The sequence below is a fragment of the Phalaenopsis equestris genome, unplaced genomic scaffold (genome assembly GCF_001263595.1).
Source record: "Phalaenopsis equestris unplaced genomic scaffold, ASM126359v1 Scaffold000374, whole genome shotgun sequence".
Taxonomy (NCBI): Eukaryota; Viridiplantae; Streptophyta; class Magnoliopsida; order Asparagales; family Orchidaceae; genus Phalaenopsis; species Phalaenopsis equestris.
Window position 1 is genome coordinate 1,047,353 of NW_018164816.1, and position 14,933 is coordinate 1,062,285.

The window sequence follows — 14,933 nt, forward strand, 5'->3', positions numbered from 1 at the left end:
CCCAGCACATAAAACCCAAAACATATATGTTAGTAATCACTAAAACCAATAAGCGCTAGTAGCTCATGGAGTATTGTTCTCACATTACAAAGGCTGAGGTGAGATGTTCAACTCCAATCTTGAGTGAATAATAATAATACAAGCATTCATATTTTCAGTTCCCAATTTTAAAATGAAAATTGTGTGGTACGTACAGATTCATTCTTTTTCCTTATTATATGCTTCCTTTTACTACATTTTATTTTGTATCAATTAAGATGCAAAACTAATTTAAGATGTTATTCTATTCATTGTAATGCGAATGGCTTAACCTATGACAGCATAAATATAATGATGCAATTTGTTACATGCTTTGCTTGTGTGCATTATACTTGGATTTATATTGTATCCTTATTTGAGATCCTATCTATATAACAAATTCTTTTCCAAAGGCTTTGTTCTATTCAGCTTTGCGGTGTGCTCGAGAAATGATTACCATCAATGACGGATCCAAGAAACTTGTGCATGCTATTAATAGCAGGCTTAGTGCCCTGTCATTCCATATTAGAGAGTATTATTGGGTTGACATGAAAAAGATCAATGAGATATACCGTTACAAGACAGAAGAATATTCGTATGATGCTACTAATAAGTTCAATATCTATCCCGATCAAATTCCTTCTTGGCTGGTTGATTGGATCCCTGAAAGAGGGGGTTACCTCATTGGCAATCTGCAGCCTGCACACATGGATTTCAGGTTTTTCTCCCTTGGAAATCTTTGGGCCATAGTTTCTTCTCTTGCTACTCCAAAACAGGCAAATGGCATTCTCAATCTATTTGAAGACAAATGGGATGATCTTATTTCAAATATGCCTCTCAAGATATGTTATCCTGCCTTAGAATATGAAGAATGGCGTATTATAACGGGCAGTGACCCAAAGAATACGTAAGTTTATTTTTAGACCGAATATCTTAGTTTTCACGTTTGAACATCTTATTTCTTTGTGTGGCTATCTGCAAGCACCTTGCTCCGACATTTTCTCATTATTTAGACCTTAGCAGCACTGACCTGGTGTTATCTCTATTATTTATTTGATAGCACAAAGCTGACATGATTCCTGATTATTCAGATATTAGTAGCTGTTAAATGCTGTTTTCTAAATTAGAAATTTAGAACTGTTGCTTGGACAATTCCCCATATTTTTTCAAAAACTCTGTGGATAAAATTCTGGGATATAATTCAATTTAGATGCCTTGTTACAATCTAGCAGTGGTAGGATTCTGGTTCCCTGTATATTTATAACTGAGTAGTTTTGTGTTCATGCAGACCTTGGTCATACCATAATGGAGGATCATGGCCTACACTACTTTGGCAGGTATTTTTCTTTATTTGCTTCCAACAACACCGCCTTGTAGATAGCTACAATTCAGAATTTTTCTAAAAATAATCTCCATGTCTGATATGTGAAATTCTGTAATTATTTAGTTATTCGATTTCCAAGAATATAGAAAATGGGTTCCATGTTTCCTGATTTTTAGTTAATTTATTTTCTTTTTTTGTATAGGGATTTAGGTAATTACTCTCTTTAATTCAGGCAGTGAGAATATTCTCCTCCCCCTTTATTATGCAATATGTTTTCTATTTTTAGGGTTAAGCGAATGAGATTGTTCTCTCTTAAATTATGCATGGGTAACAAAGCGGCAGGCATGAATCCTTCATCCGTATTGCAGCTTGGGCGAAATTATACAACAAGGAACAACTAAGAACTACAAGATCACTGACTCTATTTCAAAGTTTTCAAAGTGTTACTTTTTAGAAGATATTCTGTCGAGTTCAATGACCATCACCTCTTGCTTTTGAAGCCACATCAATGTTGTCTGCCTTTGTCTTGGCACATTTCTGCTTCTGTCATTTGTGTGACTTCAGTTAAGTTTGATCTCATTCCTTTGACTTTAAACACTATCTAAGTGGCTTCTATGATTGTGGTGTTTTTTTTATTCTAGAACAGAAGGTATGCTAATGTCCAAGCATAATTGTGGAGAGTACAACTAATAATCCAAGTCCAGTCAATAAGAAACAACTTGATATATTACAAAAGATTTTTTTTATGTGCCCCTACCTCTAATACAATTATAAATTTGTCCTTACCTCATAAAAGTAATTTCTAGAGTATTCTTACTATAAACAACCAAAAAAAAGAGAGGACATGTTCATACCAGAATTAATATAGAAATAATGTGAGAAGAAACACAACACAACCATTAGTAATTTTATAGAAGTTAGAAATTGAAAATATAACAAACTGAAAGCAAAGAGTACTTGGAATACTAGGGATTAGGGTGTAGGTGGTACTTGTTAGGGTTTGGACATCCGGGGTGATGGCAAGGAGGCGGCTAGCAAGTTGGAAGTGGAGGACAGCAAAACAGCTGCTATTCCTGGTGGCGGCGGCAGGTTTGGTGCAGAAAACATCAAGTTTCTTGTTTTCTATGCAGCAAAAGCAGACCAACAATGAAGGGGATGTAGGAGCATTATTGGAAATCATGAAGGAAAGGTATAAGAAATATAAACGCCACCATGGAGAGGAAGATAAAGCCATATCATTATTTAGAACCCTAGGATATAACTCTTAGAGGGAGAAGGAGATGCAGACAGCTGTCCCAAAGCAAATCACAAAAAAAAAATTGAACCTAAAATTCTAGCAAAAACAAATATATATTCCCAGATAACCAGGAGTGAGGCCTCTCTTAAAAAGAGGCGGCATTCCCAAGACTAGAGGTCCGACCTTCAATAACCTTGGACTGAACTGTTTCAGGTAATTAAGAGTCCTTGTGTCAATCTTCTAGGGTTGGGGGAGCTTCAACCTCATGCTTCGAAGCTTTTGTCTTCTCTTAGTATGGAGTTAGGTCCGTCACATTGAAGGTAGCAGAATGTTGTAATCTCTCGGTAAGTCAATTTTGTAAGTATTGTCATTCAACCTATTGACGATTCTGAAAGGTCCATTTTCTCTGATTTTTAGTTTCTCAAAAGATCACATCGGAAAATTTTTTTCTTCAGTACTATCCACACTAGATCTTCCTTCTAAAAAGTAACATTCTTCCTGATTTTCTTAGCTTGCTCCTGGTACTTGTGGTTCTGCTTGTTGATTTCTATCCATCTTCTCATGTAGCCTCTAAATCTACTCTAGCCTCAACATCGACACTAACCTCTGTGGCAGAAATATGTAGTCTGACTCGTGGACCTATTGTAAGCAAATTCAGCTTAGGCTAGAATCAGATCCTAGTGCTTGATATTTTTCCTTATAAAGCATCTCAGAAGATTCCCCAAACTCCTGTTCATCACCTATGTCTGACAATCTGTTTGTGGGTGAACTGTTAAGCTAAATTGAAGCTTAATGCCAAGCTTCTCCCATAATGTTCTCCAAAAGTGGTTAAGGAACTTGACATTCCTATCATAAGTAATGGCCTTGGTATCCCATGCAGTCTCACTATCTCTTTGAAAAACAAGTCTGCTACATATGATTCATTCAATGTCTTGTTTAAAAACATGTTAACAACTACCATCGTTGAATTATTATTTCAAAGTGTCTTAGGAAGGTCCACAACAAAATTCATACTAACACCCAACCATGGAGCCTATGGTATTGATAATGATGTGTAGTTATGTATTCTGCCTTCTGGTTTTTGCCAAGTGACATACCTCTCTACATCCCTCATCAGTCTAGACCAAAGAAATATATCCTCACAAGTGAGAAGGTCTTTTCTCTGCCAAAATGAACGACTAATCCCCCATGACTACTCTCTTATGTGATTGACTCTCTTAATTATAATTTGGGAACAAACCCTATTATAATGGAGCAGGTGACCATCAGATCTGTGGTAGTATCTTGTATGCCTCTTCTGACACTGATCCCAAATCTCCATAAAGCCTCATCTACCTCGTATAGCTCCTTCACCAACTTGAATCCCACAACTCTAGCCTACATGGAGGTGATCAGTAAGTGGTGACGTCTCAAGGCATCTACCTCATTGAAGAGGGCTATGAGATGTCCTCCCTGGTTCAAACACTGCTCCAATCCCCACATTAGAAGCATCACATTCAATCTCAAATAACTAAGTGGAATCTGGTAGTGCCAACAATGGGGTCTGAGATTCACATTCTTATTCTGGATGTTGAAGTTGGACTAAGTCGCCTTTGTCCATTTAAATTTCTCTTCTTTTAAGAACTCTATTAGGAGAGCTATAATGATATTGAAGCTTCTGAGGAATTTCCTATAAATGGGTGTCAGTCCTAAAAATTGCCTCAATTTTGTAAAAGACTGTGTGGGGGGTGTCCAACTCTCAATAGCATCTTTCTTCATAGGGTCCATCTAATGCCTACACTGGATACAATATAATCCAAAAAAACATACCTGTGATGTTATGAAGTAACACTTCTTAAGGTGGACATGTAGCTTCTCTAATCGAGGAACCTCAAAGATCATCCTGACATGCTGCAAATGCTTCTCCTCAGATGAATTGTAGACTAGGATGTTATCAAATTACACAACTACAGATTTTCCAATATAAGCCCTGAACACTTGATTCATCAGCCTCATGAAAGTGCTAGATGTATTTGATAGTCCAAATGGCATGACTTTCCACTAATACAACTCATCTCTAGTTTTGAAGGTAGTTTTTTATCCATCCCTAGGCCTAATCCTAATCTGATGATCCATTGCTCTGGTCAATAGGATAGGGGCCAACTAGGTAAATAATTCTGCCCCACATCTCATGTATTCTTTACTCGGAGGTTTTTGGTCACATGATGAGAGACGCCACGTTCACTTAAATTGTCCAAGCTAAGTACAACATGCTATAAAAATTGTAGATGGATTTCTCTCTATGTTGGTTAGAATAGGTTGCATTATTATTTCAAAGGACCACACACTTAATTTAGTGCTTCCTATTCCAGATCTAAATTTCCATCTCTTTTTTTGTTAGCAAGCTTCTAAATTCAAATTGCAGGACTTCAAATCTAGGAGGATTATTGGTAGTGCTTAAATGTGCTCAGGGCGTTCACTCCTGAATGCCAGTGGATATCTCGAAAGGAAACTAATTAGGAAGATGTGTTGTGTACAAAGTAGTAAAAATTCGATCTCAGTTCCCAATTCTAATAAAGAATTCCCAATTCTAATAAAGAAATTGCAATAATGTGACAATATTGGTTGGGTTATTCAAACATTAAGTACATCCAAAAACTCCACTTATTTAGTGGTTAAAACTTGAAAGATTTCCAATGTGAAACCGATCAATTTTGAAAGAACATTTGTGGTTCTTATCACTCTCAATAATACAAAACATCTCATTCTTTTTCATTTGTTTCATTGATGATCACTTGGCTCTTTGTCATGAAAGAAAAATTGAAAGAAGTTTATATTTTAAAAATTTCAACACTAGATTTATACACAATCCTGTACAAAATGAAGTGTTAAAAAGCCCACAATTCAAAAGAAGATTTTGAAACTTCAAACAAATTGCAGTTCTTGATGGAAATTAGACCTTTTTAAGAAGTTACTCATTATCTTGTGTTTACTACCCACATCCTTGAACGTTTCTGCAGACAGTTCTAACAGTTATATGCTTGATAAAAGAATGCATGCTTGAGTGTTTGACTTTCAGATTTCCTACAAAGTCCTACATTGATACTCCAATACTTTGAATTGTATTCACCATTCCGATATTATTTCAGTGCTGTACTTTTCTGCATGTATATCATCAAAACCAAAATGAAATAGATCCTAAAGCTCACAAATACAACTTTATATGTTTCAGCTAATATTCTCATGTAAAGTTTCTCCCTCAAAATAATAGATTTTGAGTAGTAAAACTGCAACCAAAAAAAAAAAAAAAGACAAATAGACAAATGGAGTTGTAGAACTTTTCTTGTGATTGGAGAATAACAATTTTATCCCTTTTGGCTAGAAGGGTACTATCGGAAGTTCTTCTTACATACATTTCTCTTTCTGATTCCCAACAAAATCAAACTCCTATGGTTCAAACTGAGCATTTTAAAACAAATCTTGATCTATTTAAGCAAATTTTGCTGCCCAAACATGAGCTTAAATCAGTCCCTCAATTCCTAATTCAACTTGACAACATCTTATCTCAACATTGCCTATATGTCATAGTGAGTTACATCCCTATTCTTGTAGAAACAAGATTCAGTAGGGGAGATGGCAATGTATAAGATTTGAACAAGTTCACAAATCCAGTTCGACTCTAGTTCCTAGTAAAAATCTTTATTTTTTCATTGCATTTAGAAAAGTTATAAAATATATAGACATGCACTTTGTAATTTTGTAATTTTGTTTCATATAGTGGATTATCTCCTCATTATTATGCATTTTTTATCAGCCTTGACCTTGATAAAATATAGACTTCTAAATCTATTCATAAAGCTCTCAATATGACAGAATAGAAGAAAGCTTTTTGAGAAGAGATTCAAGCAGAGAAAATTGGACCATATAAATTATTTAATCTACCAACAAAAAAAAATGCAAGATGGGGGACCTAAGTGTAACTTCATAGTCAAACATAATGTAGATAAGGGCATGAACAATTTTAATGCCCAACTCCTAGAAAAAAGATTAGTTCAATGTTATGAAATAGATTATCAAGAAATATTTTGTCATGACTTGCCTTGGGGGCTTAGAATTACCAGGACAGGAATATTTTGTTTGATAGAAATTTTAAATTTTAATTACCATCACTAACTAATTATTTAATGAAGTGAGAAGGCCACTAACGAATAAAATTGAAATCTATTTTAAAATAAACCAATTGTAAATTTAATTACCATTCTCTCAATTATTTTACATGTTCAACAAGCATTTTATTCTCTTTCACAAATTTTTTGGCAAATTTTTTTTTAAGTTTTTAGTTTGAATCATTATGAGTTATCACTAACTCAATGAACACTCGTACCTCTAAAATTACGACAACATGGTGAAAATAGAAAATATCCTGCATCCTATTCAAATATGCTAAATCAATATAAAATCATTTGGAAATTTATTTGTTAAATGATGTTCATTTAAGTAATTTTGAAACATTCTATCATGTTGTATAACATCGTATCTTATTTATATTTTTTGAATATATTATGTTCATCTTAAGAGCACCTTCTTAAAAGTTTATTTTAAGGTATTCAATATTAATATAATTTTCCAAATTACATGCAGAGATACCCTAGCATCCACAACTAATTTTATAAGGTGAACTCCATCAGCCAATATGCACATACAAATATTTTAAATAGTTAATTTCATTTACATTTTTTATATTATTCAATATATTTTTTAATAATTAGTGTGTGTAATTTATGCATACTGAGAGATTCCATATCATTCATTTTAATATTCCTAAATCATTTCATAGAGCAAATAAATTATAAGTAATTTATAATGTTAATATATTTAAATAAGTATTAATATTATCTAATACAATTGGTTTAGCGGAAATCAAGAGTATTACTTTAAAAAAATATGTGCTCACATTTAGATAATACAGTCGGTTTAGCGGAATCAATAGTATTACTGTAAAAAAATATTAGTATTCACCTTGACTTGTGACAATATGATTTTTCACTTTTTTATTTCATACACTCTTACTCCTTCAATTTGACAACTATAATAATGTATAAGTAATGTTTATTTATTAACAAATTATTATTTTTTTCAATATTTAATTCCCCTTTATTCAACTTAGTTATCCCTGTTTTATTCAATTATATAAATCATTAAAATATTTTGAGTCATTAATTTATTTCTTAACAATGTATTATTTTTATCTTGCAATATTTGACATTATACCATTAAAATTTTAAATGAATCTATAATTTATGCATTATATCTTAACCTATTAATATGTATTTATATACATTACATCTTTTCATAATTTAATGATTATGGTTTTTATGAAAATTTGTCTTCATACATTATTTAGAATTTGTGAATTAAAATTTTCAATGTTTATAATTTTTATAGTGCGCGCGCACACGTGTTTGTGTTTGTGTTTGTGTGTGTAATAAATTCTAACCCTTGCGCGCGCACGTGTTTGTGTTTGTGTGTGTAATAAATTCTAACCCTTTCTTGTTGTTCTCGTCTTATGAAAATCACCTATTTCTCTCCCTTTATTTGAGAAACCTGTTTGCTCATATGTTCACCTTGTTGCTGTCATGCCTCAACACGCAAACTTGCTCGCTAATCCACTCAGTTCAGCTCACTAGAAAATTGTCTGTTTGAGCGAAGCTCATACGATCCTCTATCCCTTGATCTCTTACTATTTGCTTGCCAAGCCACACACTCGGGCCACAAGAATCTCCCACAAGTGTTCGGCTTGTAGAATTCATCACTCCCACTCATCTGCTTGTGTTTCGTACTTCCTCTATTATATGAGAGCTTTCTTGCAGAAACTCGCCTCTCACTCGAGCCTGCTCATGCCCTGCTCCACACATCGTCTAGCTCATGATTTGTTTTCCACATAGCTGCGCATATCATTTGTGCGTCATCACTCTCAGTGTCGAGCCTGCTCATTCATTTGTGGTCACTCGCTCAGCCACCTTTTTTTCTCTCCTTATTTCGATCACATAGTTACTAATGAATGATAGTTCAATTGAATCAGCTTAAGGTGGTTCAAATTTCAAAATTTGTTAAAGATAGACAAGGCCTAATATATTTTCTTCTATAGCCAAGTTGAATATCGTTAAAATGTTGCTATCACTTGCATTAAATTTTAAGTGGCCATTATATCCGCTGAGTGGGGAGAATATATTTTCGAATGAGGATTTGGAGAAACGCGTCCCATGATTTTTTACACAAGCTAATGCTAACAAGTTGAATGGCTTCAAATAATCTTCCAAACCTACATTTCCTAGAAGGAAGGGTATACTTATTGTCTATGAGAATAATATTCTCTTAACAAGGGATTTTGAGAAAGAAATTTATAAGTTATCCTTAGCTAAATAATAGTGTTTAGTGATAGGCAGTGATGTGGGGCATCCTCGACCCAGTCGCGCGGCATCTGCCTCGAATGCCTAGGACTTGTTTGGTCTAGGCAATAAAATGAACGACCGGTCATTCTAAGCATGTGTTTCTCTCATCTTGGAGTGGGGCCCACTCTTCTTCACCCTAGGTCTTTAGATATGTTATTTGTCGTGTTTTAGGGCAGTTTTTCTTTCAGATTTCTATCAGGACAGCCGGCATCTCTTCTCAAGTTCTATGACCATATCCGACGGCGAGAAGGTACTTTGATTGTAACTCGTTCTTGGTGGTGTGTATCCTTCCCTCTTGTGCTTGTTGCCGCCCCTTCATACCTTTCTACCTGCTGTCCAGTGCCACCAGCTGCCCTTCTACTGGCTTTCTATGCCACCAAACCTTCCCACCTACCGTTTCCTTGTTGCCGAGCCTCCTCGCCTGCTGTTTCCTTGCTGCCAAACCTTCCAACTTGCTGTTTCCTTGCCTTGGAACCCTCCTAGCCTACTGTTTCCCTGTCTCCAACCTTCAAACCTGCTATTCCCCTTGTCGCTAGTCCCCCATTCCTGTTTTCCTTCGTCTCCCAGCCCTCCATCCACCATCCTTTGTCGCCAGACCACCCTAACCACTTTCCTTTCCCCAGCCACAGCTCCATACGACAGCCTTCCATCCACCTCGAATCCAGCCCTAGTTGTGTGTTAGCGCTGTGTGATTGTTTTTTTATTCCTTGTCATAGTATTCGTGTAACTGCATGTTTATTTTGAGAAATAATATTTATTTTCCGTACTGGTCTGGTTTATCTCCAATATTGTGCAATCTTATTTACTTTTTTGAGGTGCAAGTAACTCAGCTGGGGAAGAAGTTTGCCTTCTAGTAAAAAGATACTTTGGATCTTCTCAAAAGGAAATGAATGCTTAGGTTCAAGTTAGATTGGATGTAATAATGATAATGGTGATGTCACAAGATGCCAATGTAAGAATAAATGAACTAACTATTAAAGCTAGTAGGAAGAAAATGGATCTTAATAAAAAAAGTGGTAAAATGAATTATAGGATTTTTATTTTATGTGTAATATTTGTTGTTTTAAGGTTATATACTGTATAAGATCATGCATTTGTAATGTTCATAAATAACAAATAATTTTGAAAAGTATAAATTTTAAATTTTGAATCTTTATATTTTGAGAATTTAAATTTTTAATTTGAAATTTAATGTTTCAAATATCCAAGGGAAAAATTATGTAAAATTCATAAAAAATAATTACTTGATATTAAAATTATTTGTTATTTATTTTTCTCGCATGAATGGTGATTATAAATGTACCACTCTTTTTCCCATCTTCGCACTTAGCCTGTCCACCCCCCTCCTTTTTTGTTTTTTTTTAATATTTTGTTGTAAAATCTTTTATTTGCTTGTTTCAATAAATAAAAAAAAACTTGTTGTGTTGATGCTTTGAATGAGTAAAATTCAAGGAGTTTAGTTTGATAGTCAATCTCATATTATATCTTTCTTGCTATATTTTTTTTCTCTACTCATTTCTTCACAAAAAAAAAAAAAAAAGAAAATTTTCACAATATTTTTCCATAAATTTCACTCAAAACCTAGTTGGTGTTGCCAACCATGATTCCTTTGCTATATGACCCAGACTTGTTTAGGAGGCCAATTGGTGATCTTAACCCCTTTAAAATCCTTGAAAACAACTCCATAATTAAACTATAAAATTTTCGGGCTTTTGCTCTAACCCAAATCATTTTTGAAAGCCTAAAACTCTAAATTTGTATTTTAGGCTTGGCTAGATTTTCATCAGACTTTGAATTTTTTAAAATTCTCAAAAAAATCTAAAATTCTTGGAAAGTTGAAGATTCCTCTATAATAATTCCAATTGATTCTAAGGCCTAGGAAACTCCATCTCTTCTCAATAGTATCGTGAAGTTGGAATTATTGCTCTCAGATTAAACAAGGTTCTTACCTAGATTGATTTATTTGTTGCCTTAAATTCACATCAAATTGAACCAAATAAAACATATACACCACTTTTAAGAATTTTGGGAACTGTTTTAAACCATATTTGAAGGCATCAAAAGGGCATAGGCGAAAGTTTTAAGATTCTTGGTTAAAGAATTGTTTGGTGACTTTTGTTAAATGATTTTATAAATCTTGAGACTTTTTGGCTATGTCACAATGTAATTATTTTCTTATGATCATATTCACGTAATTTTGATGGGAGTATTAAGGGATTATAATTTTTTTCCTTTAGTATCTTATTTGAAAAATCCTCTGCCATCCATTCTACTTGCTTTTTTATAGTGAATTCACCACCATCTCAATGGAAAAAAAAAAAAAAAAAGTGAAGGTAAATTTTTCTACAAGTGCAAATTAAATCAACTTGGCAAAATAGAGTTTTTCTTAGTGGAGGAGAATTATTGTGGTGCGAGGTACTAATCCATGAAGAAATGGACAACCAACCATTAAAGCTTAGAGCAAGAAGATTGTGCTTAATCAACAAACTGCAAAAAGAGTCTAGGGTTTTTTGTAACTATTGTTTAAGACTATATGTTGTATAAGATTATGTATTGGTAAATTTGAGTATTTAAATTTTTGAAACCCAAATTGTTTAATTTGAAATTTAATTTTTCAAATTTATAAGAAAAAAAATGCAAAATTTATAGAAATAACTCATTGATAATTAAAATTATTGATTAATCATTTTTCAATCAACGGTTGCTGATCATAACTCTTCTGGAGGATGATTATGGGTGATTATATATTCTTAACTACCCCTCATCCACATAATTGGAAAACTACCTTACCTCTCTCTTTTATCATTTATATATATATATATATTATCGTAAAGCCTTTAATTTTAATTATTGAAATTAAAAAAAAAGAAGCTTGATGTTATTGTGATGATGTTCTGAGTCATAAAAATTAAAGGAGATTGGCTTGGTAGCCAATCTCACAATAAAAGGTTGTTTCTCTCTTCCAACTAGTCACTTTGGTGTGTGAGTATATTATTTTTTTCTTATTTTTTTCTTATTTTTTTCTTATTTTTTTCTTGCTATGTTCTTTATCTAATGAACACAACTCTTCTTAAAATAAAGAAATTTACCATTATATTTGCCTAAAAATTTGACTCAAATCCTAGTTTGAGCTGCCAACCACGGTTCTTCAACAAGACCTAGTTTTGTTAAGACCTACTCTTGTTCTAGAAGCCAATTGGTAGGCTAAAACTCCTTGAACATCCTTAAAAAATGTTAGAATCAAACTATAGCCTTGTAATAAGACATATAAAAGTTTCCTGTCATTTACTCTCATCCATATATCTTTTTTAAAGCCTAAAACCTTAAAATTGTATTTTCGACCATATGAGAGCTTCATCAGGCCTTGTCTTTTAAAATATACCGAAGAAACATCACAATTCTTGACTCAATTGAATTTAGACTCATCCCTATAAGAACTTTTAAGTGATTTCAAGGCCCGAAACCCTTCTAGTTCTCCTCAATTGAATTTTGTAGTTGGAATTGCTACTCACGGTTGGACTGGGTTTTGACCTAGGCTGACCAATTTGTTTTCTTAAACCTTAGATCCATATCAAATTGAATCTAACCAAAGCCTATACATCATTCCCAGGGACCTTTGGAAGGGTTATAAACCATATTTGGAAGTGTCATAAACCATATTTGGTCCCCCATCGAGAGGGTCAACCACATACTACAGACGGTAATGTGAATAAGTGTAAATATCAATGGCTGGTTGAAAAATTAATTTGCCTTCCTCACACTGAGCCAGCTATTAGTTTTCCTATTGGCGTGATGGGCCACTTTGTGAATAATATGCGAAGAAAACATGGAGGTTGTGCTTAATACTTGTATACTTAAAAATGGCTTCAAACAAAGGATTATTTTTTGAAAAGATGTCTAGAGGATAGTTCAAAATATTTACTTGTGTGGATTGGGTCTGTTCTATTATTGAACACAGCCCAACCAATTGGTGCTGCACTTATCTTTGGGAAAATTTGGTGATTAGTGAAGCAAAAAGTAATATGTCATGGCACGTAGCAACACGGAAGCATCGTTTCAAGCTAGAAATCTTGGAGAAGGTTACTCAGAGAATCTAGAATCTTAGTTGCAAGATGAATGAGGATGTATAAAAAATAAAAGGAAAACTACTGAGAATGTACAGCTATAATGAGTCTGCTATTATTATTGAAAAGAATCCTGTCTAGCTAGACAGAACAAAATATGTGGAAATATATATAAAATTTCATCAAGGAAAAGAAATTATTAGGAGTTAGCTCTTATCTATACACCTCAAATGGTGAACAAATTACATTGAAGGCCTCAACTCGAAGAATGGCTTGATTGATATTTTCAGTTCAACTCGAGGAACACAAAATTTCATAATAATTTTGTTACTATAAATCGGTTTATTTTGTTTTCTGAAGTGAAGGATCCACATATTACGTTATCTGATTCTTAGTCCTTTTATTGCTTATTTTAGGGGGTGTTTATCTGCAACCAAGATCTAATTAAAATATGATTTAGTAAATCCTACAAATCTGGATTTTTCAAATCCAGATGCTACTTAATCTAGAATAGTGTTTGGTTCAGTTAAGATTAAATCTAGTAAAATCCGTTTGTCGTGTTTGACATTTTATTTTAAGATTTAACAACAATTGATTTGCAAAGAATTTAAATATGAAATACAATGCTCACACCATAACTACTTAAATCAGAAAATTTGCTGTGGTATGATATGTTTGAAAGTCAAAAATAACATTTTTTTTTAAAAATTCTATAATGAATAAAAATTAAACGTTGTAAGAACCTAAAAATCTACTCAACTTTCTTATATGTCTCCACCTTAATCTCCTCAAGAATCCTCTTGGCTCCCATATGCCGCTCTGGCATGAGATCCCACAATATGGTTGGCTCCTCTTTCTTCCATCCCTGAATCTGCCATGTGGCGCCGAGGAACTCTGCCAAATTTATAATATCTTCTTTTCCTCAAAACTCTATTTTTTTACCCTCTTTGACTTCGTCTCCAATGTCTTTGTTCTCCATTGGAAACTCCCCATGTGAAGCCCTCATAGGGATTGCGTTCATCCGATTGACTTCTCCTTTGTAGCTTTTTTACTTTTTTTTCTCGCTGTGAGACCACTCTCATAAATGAGCTCGCAAAGCTTTCTTCCATAGTGAAAGAAAAAAAATTTTTTTTTAGGATGTGTAGAAAAAGTGAAATGGGGCAAGGGATGATGTTAAATTCAGAAGAACTGGAACAATCCGTTTGAAGTCGATGGCGAACAGTGAGGCGATCGCATTGAATTCGTCTCTTTGGGGCACTGTAACAGTAGCCTCGCTGGTGAATTATTCTTCCTAAAGCTAAATCCATCAAATACCACGACCGATCGTATTTAATAAATCCAAATTTACGTTGAAATGGAGAAGAAAATTGGATTTAGCGGAATGACGGATTTGACTTCCCTTTTTTCCATATTTGGCTGGATTTTCGTTATATCTAGCCATAGATTCTATTAAAAGCATGCTACCAAATAGCCCTTTAGTATGGACAATTAGGGAACAATTCTCCTTGATTCGAGTAAGCATATTCCTCTCTCATTTTTATATTGTACAGTCTATTATTGGGGATTTGGGGCCAAGCAAATCTGATTTTTTTTTTTCTTGGAAAAGTTTTACACAATAATACACTTTACTTGAGCTTGGAAAAGTTTTACACAAAGCTAATATTTTATTATGCTCGGCTTTCAGTTTACATTCTTGGAAAAGTTTTACACAACAACAACAACAACAACAACAACAACAAAGCCTTAATCCCACTATGTGGGGTCGGCTACATGAATCCTTTTTCTCCATTGCGTCCTATTTAGTATCATATTTTCATTCAAAAGTAAAACCAAAAGCATAAAAAAAAAAAAAAAGAAGG

At 33.7% G+C, this 14,933-nt stretch overlaps 1 protein-coding gene across 6 annotated transcripts in view; it reads left to right on the forward strand.

Moving 5' to 3' along the window:
- The first annotated feature begins 267 nt into the window (after positions 1-267).
- Positions 268-14,933, forward strand: part of LOC110026512 (neutral/alkaline invertase 1, mitochondrial-like) — an 18,593-nt gene continuing 3,927 nt past the window's right edge. For all 6 annotated transcript variants that reach the window (XR_002294213.1, XR_002294214.1, XR_002294215.1 and 3 more), the window contains exons 1-2: positions 268-925; positions 1,307-1,355. Coding sequence is in view for 1 of the 6 variants with exons in the window: in XM_020727477.1 (XP_020583136.1) it covers positions 468-925; positions 1,307-1,355 (507 nt within the window). In the remaining 5 variants the exon portion in view is untranslated. The remainder of the gene's footprint in view (positions 926-1,306; positions 1,356-14,933) is intronic.